The sequence below is a fragment of the Tachysurus fulvidraco genome, chromosome 13 (genome assembly GCF_022655615.1).
Source record: "Tachysurus fulvidraco isolate hzauxx_2018 chromosome 13, HZAU_PFXX_2.0, whole genome shotgun sequence".
In the NCBI taxonomy this organism is placed as follows: Eukaryota; Metazoa; Chordata; class Actinopteri; order Siluriformes; family Bagridae; genus Tachysurus; species Tachysurus fulvidraco.
Window position 1 is genome coordinate 17,362,711 of NC_062530.1, and position 9,136 is coordinate 17,371,846.

The window sequence follows — 9,136 nt, forward strand, 5'->3', positions numbered from 1 at the left end:
ATTAGAATTATATTATGCAGAGCATCCACATTCCAAATTTCTGTGAAATTTCAACTTAGACATTACAACAAGAACAGTATATGAACAGTTGATTAATACAAACCTGAGATTTGTCTTCCATCCAGAAAATTTATTTAAAAAAAAAACACCCGACCAATCATTTAAGAAAATGTATGTTATATAACTACATCACATAATCAGAAAATAAAAACAAGACACGTGTGTATGCTTCCAGGAATATATAATATGACGTGATTATTTGAAACCAATTTTTATGGTAGAAATCAAATTAAAAAAAAAGGTTTTAAAAGTAGTAGATATGCTTTTCAGGCTGTATGCAGTGCAGCAAGCTTCTGAGGCAGATCCACAGTGAAGAAGTGCAATTGGTCCTGTCTGAGTTCTTGTCCCTCTGTTTGTTTCAATCCCAGTGTCAAATACTTTTTAGAGGTGTCATAGAGGGGCCAGTTTACCAGACCAGGTCCATTGGGTGATCTACGAGACAAATAAACAAGGTTATCTGAGATGTTTATCTGTATCTGTATGTATTAGGCACAGAAACAAGAACAATTCATATAACCTATTAGTTAATATTCTACACATAGTAGTTTATTCTTTAAAAGATATTTTGTTACTGTCACCTAAATTACATGAAATCTTTGTTTCACTACAGTTCAATTTTAGTTTTCAATAAGTTTTATTTCCTAAACATAAATTGTTCTAATTTTCTAGGTGCTCTTTAACCAGGGGTGTCAAACATACGGCCCGCCAAGGAGTTCAGTCCGGCCCGGGGGATAAATCTGCAATATGAAAAAAAAAAAATCATTTTCATTTTCGGCGGAACTACCAGCAGATGGTAGTACTGAGCTTCAGGGTCTGGGTGGCATTTTAGTCAATAACTCCTGAACTAAACGCTGTTACTACACATATAACACCTCTTTTCTATCGTAGTAATGTAGAGAGGCAGCTACAACCGCGTTTTGCTAGTAACAGCGTTTAGCCCAGGAGTTATTGACTCAGGAAACTCCAATCTGTGAATATGCAGCCAACTTCCTGCTCCTACAGTTCTCGCCAGCGCTGGAAAGCTGATCCTATATTAACACGGGTCCTACTTCTTGCCTTATCGTAAGCCTTTCTTCTTCCATGTCAGTGTTAAAACCGCTTTCTGCTAATGTCTCACGTGCGCACTGAACACTCTCTCCGCCCACATTGACAAGACACGCCCCTTTCTGCTCATTGGCTACACGGTGGCCTAACGCAGTTTTCTGAAGCATTTCTCAAATATCGGAGACTCTAACTTTACATGAGATTCTAAAATTGGCTGCTACTCAGGACATAATGCCTGATATTGATGTACTTGTGCAGGCTAAAAGATGCCAAGTTTCAGGGGCAAATTGATAAAATAAATTTGTTTACTTTAAAAAACATACATACTTGCGTATAAATTAACAATTTTTACAAAAAAAAATCTTTTTAAAACAGCTGCCACTTAAGATTTTAAGTGTGATGTGAAGTCTAAATGTTTTGCGCCATTGTACAATAACTGTTCAGTTTTTATGCATAATGCACTTAAATAAATGTTAAACTGGTAAAAGTGTTGAAATTGCACATACTACTTAGGTTGTTCATAATATATTTTTGTAAAAGGACAATTCATTTAATATAAAGATTTTTATAATTTACTTCTTCTTTGCACTAATACAAAGAAAAAAGTGGACTTATTGTTAGTTCTGTGTAATTTTCCTATGAGTTTACTGGTCTGGCCCCCTTGAGATGAGATTAAGCTGTATGCGGCCCCCAGACCAAAATGAGTTTGACACCCCTGTCTGAAACTATTTTAATTTACCAGTCAGAATTTGAGAAAAAAGTTTTAAATGTTTTTTAAATGATCATTTCATTGTTAGTCATGTTAAAACAATCGTGTCATAATGTTCACTGTTTTTCCTAACTAGAAACATTACGTAAGCAACTTTTTAAGAACATTATAGGGATATCATTCTAAAGACCTTACAACCCCATACTGCTTCAAATACATTACTTAACATGGTGTTGTTTGTTAGCTGCCAGCACTCTCTGGTCAGATGACCTGAACTACAATTTTTGTGGTTTTTTTAGCCTCACCCTGTGCGAACAAAGTTGGCCCAGTATCCCATTATTGTTTTACACAGCTGATTTTCTTCCTCCGTTATTGTGCCTGGTGGTGAAGTAGTAAATCACTGTTAGCTTAAAAAATATGCAGTCATTATAATAATTCAGTATCATCATTGTAATATTTATACAACACATAAAACAAAAACTTGAGCTTCTCAATTAAATATGACATAGAAATGAAATCCAATTGCTTTCAATTGGATTAGTTTATAGTCACCAGTTTATTACTGAGGTCTGTTACATGTGTACCTAATACTGTAATATGGTTATTCCAAAAGCAGACTCCAAAAACAAAGAAAACATCATCTGCATGATCAGCTTTCACAAAGCTGGGTCTGCTGTCTTTAAAAATATTGGGACGATGCTGAAATTCGTACATGTACACGTTTGCTCCAGCATCTGTTAGAGAACAAGAAACAGTTAGAGAAGGTAAACTGACTTCATCATCTGTCTCATCAAGCTGTGGGCTTGGAAAGCTTGTTTAAAGAATCTCACCTCTATGATAATCAGCCACCTTTAGCACTGGGAACACCATGAAAAGATCCCCGATCATGTGGGTAAACTCATCTCTTATTTCCTCTGGAGTCTGAGCATGCTTTAGGTATTCATCAATTATTAAATTATTGGCTCCAGGAGTCTAAAAAATATTTTGTTGTGTAAAAAGATATGTTTAAAAAGCTGAAGATTCTGTAAAAGGGAATGCAAATAATTCAGACGTTACAGTGTAACAGTGGTAACACACACATACGCGCGCACACACACACACACACACACACACACACACACACACACACACACACACACACACACACACACACACACACACACACACACACACACACACACACACACACAATAACGCATGCTGCATGCCATGGAAAGTTATGAGGCTTGTGTCCAGCAGAGGGAGACATTTTATAATAAAATTCCTTGGCCCAAATTTATGTTTAGAAAAGTAATTGAAACGGACATTACCACATCTGGGACAAACTGGTTTACCACCAGAGTCACTGCCTCTCTGTTCATTCCTTTCTCCCACCCTGGAGGTGCAAAATTCTGAAACAGAAAATTGCAGAAACTACTGACAACACTATAACCACTTGCCACTTGCAGCAACAAAGAATGAGAGCAATAATCATTCAGTTTATTTAGTTACTCACCAAGGGGAGGATCCAACCAAATTCATGGTTTGTCACACCTATTAGCACTGGAACTTTCTCAAAATTCTTGCTCTTTAAAACCTCCTCTGCTATGTCTGTCAGAAATTCCCCATCCACTGTGGCTCCAAGGTATATTTTGTGCTATAGGAAATCAGTTGATGACAACAACAACAACAACAACAATAATAATAATAATAATAATAATAATAATAATAATTATTCATTCATTCATTCATATTCATTAAAATCTTTGTACAGATCAGGGTTGCTTCTAATCACGTTTCAGAAGTTGTTTAAAAATTCCTAAGACAAATGTAATAATCATAATTAAAAAACATAATTATAAAAGAGCTCACCTTTTTAGCAGCCTTCATTGCCTTTATCATATCCTCTTCTGTCTTTTCTCTTATACACTTGACCAGCAGCTCTGAGTTATTATCGCATTCTGTGATATTTGCTATTACCTAAACACACAGTTTGTTTTGATGATTGCATTGTGATGTTCTATACAGATACTACTTATATTGTGTGCTACATGAGTTGCTTTACTGGAAATTTGCAGCTCACAATATAAATAAAAAAACCTTGGCAAAGGCTGTGGTGTTTTTTGTTGAGAAAACTCCCAAGGTTGCTGTCCCACTCTGAAAGATGGCTCGATGAAACAGCCCTTTGGCAAGTGGGGAAAGGGTCTGAAAGAGGCAACATCCACAAAAATTGTAAACTATGTAAAATATATATTTTGAAAACAAAATTTCTGAATTACACTAAAGCCCATATTAGGCCACAATGATGACCGATTCCTCCACCCATCCATCCATCTATCCACCCACCCATGCATTCATCCATTCATCCATTTGTTAATTTTTAGTAACATCTTTATCCTGGTCAGGGACATGGACCCAATCTGGAAGCAAGGTGGAAAAATTTATCCCACATGGGACACAATGCATTACATGGCACCAAACACACTCACAATCACATGAGAAACCCATGCAAAGCACAGGGAGTAACTTATTGCCCCACAGGGGCACTAAATTGGGGACCCTGGAACTGTAAAGGGATTGCAAATGTACTGATATTTAAAATTGTACATACCAGCATGGAGCTACTGATTGCTCCTGCAGATTCCCCAGCAATAGTGACTGACTGAGGATCTCCACCAAAGCTCTCAATGTTCTGCTGTACCCATTGCAGTGCTGCAATCTGGTCCAGAAAGCCCCAGTTACCTTGGGCATGTTTATCTCCAGTGCTGAGACATATAAAATACCATCCTGAACATCATAAACAGCTGTGTGGGTTTGGGTTTTTGATTATTGAAATAACACACACTAAGTGCACTAAGCATATGGAATATCATATATTAATAATAATAATAATAATATGGCATAATAAATGGAAATATAAATAAATGTAGCAACATCTAATGTATAAATACAAATACTATGAAAAGTTCAGTTTAAGCAATTTAAATTTACTTCTTCAGTTAATGTGCTTAAGATACATTTGCTGTAGAATAGAGGTTTAAACTCACAACATTTGACACTATACTTCTTGACTCACTCTAAATATTTATTTTGCCATTGCATATTTATATTCATGTTTGCTTATACATGAATACATTGTGTTAATGAGATTTCATAGCAGAGTCTTACCAATGAAGCTATTTCCCTATAATCCAACACCTAATACTTAAGGAATTTTTAAACAACTTCTACAAATATTTTAATGAATATGAATTAATTTATTATTATTATTATTATTATTATTATTATTATTATTATTATTATTATTATTATTAGTAGTAGTAGTAGTAGTAGTAGTAGTAGTAGTAGTAGTAGTAGTAGTATTTACATTTTTGTTCTCAACCCATTCATTATAACTCTGTTAGTTATCATTCTAACTAGCATGTTTGAGAGGTGTGGTAGAGGTAAAATATTTTATATTTCATGATATTGGAAACTATTCATATACTTTAGAGCATTTTAAATGTTATGGTGAGTAAATTGCTTACTCTTCAGTTTTCTGTTACTCCATATTCTCACACACTCATTTTCTACCGCTTATCCGAACTTCTCGGGTCACAAGGAGCCTGTGCCTATCTCAGGCATCATCGGGCATCAAGGCAGGATATACCCTGGAAGGAGTGCCAACCCATCGCAGGGCACACACACTCTCATTCACTCACACACTACGGACAATTTTCCAGAGATGCCAATCAACCTACCATGCATGTCTTTGGACCGGGGGAGGAAACCGGAGTACCCAGAGGAAACCCCCGAGGCACGCGGAGAGCATGCAAACTCAGCACACACCAGTGCACGCGGAGGCGGGAATCAAACCCCGACCCTGGAGGTGTGAGGCGAACGTGCTAACCACTAAGCCACCGTGCCCCCATTACTCCATCACTGACCATTTTAATTTTTTGTGATCTTCAAAAGTTTAGTTTCAGAAGCCTGTGAATGCTGTGGATGATTTTTGAGCTCACCATGGTTGTAATAGAGTGTATATTGGTAGTAATAGAGTGCCTATTTTAGTTACTGTGGCCTTTTTTATGTGAACATTAACTGGAGCTTTTGATCTGTATCTGCATGCTGTTATATTCACTGTGCTGAGTCAATTGTATGAAAGGGCAGGTGTTCTATTAAGCTGGTCTGTGAGCGTAAATCCCCATTGTGAGTAATAAATCCCTATTTGTGAATTAGCTGTGAAAAATGCCATATATCTCACCTGAAGAAGCCTGTTATGCTGAGCCTATACTGGATGATGACAACAATTATGTTTTCATAGGCTGCCAGCACTGATCCATCATATGAAATAGATCCACCCATATTCAGGCCCCCTCCATGGATCCAGAACATGACCTGAGATTACCAACAGTTGGAACTGATCAAAGATTTATGTTTAGAAGAACTTGACAGCCGGAAACATATACTATATGGCCAAAAGCATGTAGAAGACCTGACCATCACACACACCATTCCGAACCCATTTATAGTTAATTTTTAGATTTATATATATATATATTTATAGAGCTTTTCAATAGATTTCAAAGCGTGGCTTTGGAGATTTGGCCACTTGACCACAAATGCATTAGTGTGGTCGGGTACTGATGTTGGGTGAGAAGACCAGTTACACATTTAGCATTGCAGTTTATCCTAAAGCTGTTTATTGGGTTTGAAGTCTGTGCTCTGTGCAAATCACTTGAGATCTTCCACTCTAACATCAGCAAAGCATATGTTGACGGACCTTGCTTTGTTCACAATGGCATTGTCATGCTAGAACTTCTTTAGGACTCTTAGTTCCAGTGAAGGGAAATCTTAATGTTAAATCATACATAGAAATTCTAGAAAGTTGTGGAAATAATTTTGGTGCGATAGCCAGAAAATCTATAAAGCGCTCTTTATATATCTTTAATATTTTTATATTTCTTGACTAACACTCCCAATCTGAGACTGGTGAAAAGAGTATTTCTAGATGTTTACTTTTGGCCTTATTGCCACTGAAGTTTTGACTGAACAAGAGTGCAAAGGACAAAGTTACTGGAACAGTCAATAACTTTTATTTACTGTGTAGATACAGCAAACATCGGTTGCATTTGAAACATAAAAATAATTGATGTAGACAGTGAATAAGTGTAATGAGTGATTAATGTACTCACGGGTAACTTTTCTGATGCTAAGCGTTGAGAAGGAGTATACACGTTTAGGTAAAGACAGTCCTCTGAGACAGACGTGAGAGTGAAATTTATGGACATAATTTCTGACACCATCTTAATGTCATCTGGGTCCTGAAGACATCTTTGTCATGTTAATATAAGTCAGGAGAAAAAGACAAGAATAAAGACAAAAAGCCACTGAAAGAGTTATCAAACTGGGTGAGGAAATGGGTTGTAGTTGTTGTACAGTAGGAGTTCAAAATGATGTCAGTTTTTCTGTTAAGTAAACAAAAAGTAGAGAACTTGCAATAAAAATGCAGCACAAAGTATGGTATAAGCACCTTTTTAGGCATTTCAGAAACGGCTAGATAAAGTATTTCAGGTTTATAAGTATTATTAATAAGAACACAATTAATAAGAACACACAAATTCAGAAAATGTGGTGCTATATGATTTTTTTTTTAAGCATTCGTTTTCTAGAGAAATACTGAACATCTGAACATCTGAACACACTGTATATCATCAAAGAGAAAAATGTCTTATATTACAACTAGTGGACCAAACTCACATGTTAGAGTGCTGTGTACCATCTCTCACCCCCTCCCAGGGTTCAACAGGTTGGGGGGCTGCCAGACGGAGAGGGCCCACGGGTGGCTGAGCATAAGGAATGGACAGATACTGTTCCACTACTTTATCCAAGCCTTTTACTGTTACGTACTTGCCACGAACACTGCCTTGTTTCAGAACAATTACAGGACCAGAATCTGCACAGATCAAGGAGGTCACTAATCACTAAAAAGAGTCTACATACAAATCAGTACTTAGATAAATTCGATGAAATGTAGACATAGACAAATTAGAGCTAAAAAGAGAAAAAAATGCTACACTAGATTTAATTTGTGCAGTATCCTCCAGGTAAGTTATATAAAGTGAATGTTTGGTGTTTCAATATACTCGTTTGTTAATTTTCATTCAGCAACTCATATAAGATAATATTAAATGAATGACTAATCATTTTCAGATTAAACCTACTTAACATTCTTAAACATCAACAAGAAGTGCAAACTCGTTTAATTTTGCACCATTTTCTGTTCCCACAAAAAATAAGCAAAGCAAGCAAAGGAAATTTTGGGAAAAGCCTATTACTTCTTATTTTTAATATAACACAAATTCTTACCTGTTTGAGTTGGTGCCGTCCAAACAGAGGCAGCAGCCAAACACAGAATGAGCAGGGCTCTCATCTTTGCAGCTCCACAGAGAGAACATGGGAGAGACAGAACGCTCAGACCAATAAATAGTACCCACACACGCCCACGCAGGCTCACATATTCATGTAAGCACCAATTCACATGCCCAAGCAATCAAACACATACATCCACAAACTTGTGCCAGACCATGTGCCCTTTAAACTAGTCCTTTTCCACTAAAAACGTAATCTGTGTATACAATGAAGGCACACTCTGTTAAAGCAAGCACAGTGAAATCTAATCAATATTTACTACCAGTTTAAAGTTTGGGTATATTTGAGTATACGCCTTTCATACATTTTAAATATTTTTATGTTTAGAAATAAAAAAGCCTTAGACCATAGACAAATAGAAAATAGTACATGTTGAAGTATAAAAAGCCTATGTATTAAATTTTATAACTAAATAGTATACAGTATAGTGAACATATAAATATGAAGATGCCTAAATATACAACACAATGTATATCTCATAAAAGGTATCATTTTGTTAATAAAATATATTTATAATTACTTTTCAATGAATTTAACACTGTTCTCATGTAAAGATGTATTTTACACCACGACTGAGGTGCCCTTGAGCAAGGCACCGAACCCCCAACTGCTCCCCGGGCGCCACAGCATAAATGGCTGTCCACTGCTCCGGGTGTGTGTTCACGGTGTGTGTGTTCACTGCTGTGTGTGTGCACTTTGGATGGGTCAAATGCAGAGAACAAATTCTGAGTATGGGTTACCATACTTAGCCGTATGTCACTTTCACTTCACTTCACTTCAAATGGTGAATTCTGGATATAGAATTTTATTGCTCCTGTTTCCATTTACAGCCACATTTGCCATTTCCTCACTGATTTGAAAAGGAAACAACATCAAATTACAGTAATTTCTGGGAAACTCTGCTCCTGCCTACAGTTATGGTGACTTTATAAG

At 36.5% G+C, this 9,136-nt stretch overlaps 1 protein-coding gene across 1 annotated transcript; it reads right to left on the reverse strand.

Moving 5' to 3' along the window:
• Positions 1-224: 224 nt before the first annotated feature.
• On the reverse strand, positions 225-8,299 carry ces3 (carboxylesterase 3). The gene is made up of 13 exons (XM_027161547.2): positions 8,141-8,299; positions 7,532-7,727; positions 6,967-7,105; positions 6,036-6,169; positions 4,404-4,557; positions 3,893-3,997; positions 3,665-3,772; positions 3,309-3,449; positions 3,124-3,204; positions 2,644-2,785; positions 2,398-2,547; positions 2,119-2,191; positions 225-492 (listed from the first exon to the last, which is right to left on the reverse strand). Exons 1-13 carry the CDS (start codon positions 8,202-8,204, stop codon positions 327-329), a joined length of 1,653 nt encoding a protein of 550 aa, XP_027017348.1. The 5' UTR covers positions 8,205-8,299; the 3' UTR covers positions 225-326.
• Between the last annotated feature and the right edge of the window lie 837 nt (positions 8,300-9,136).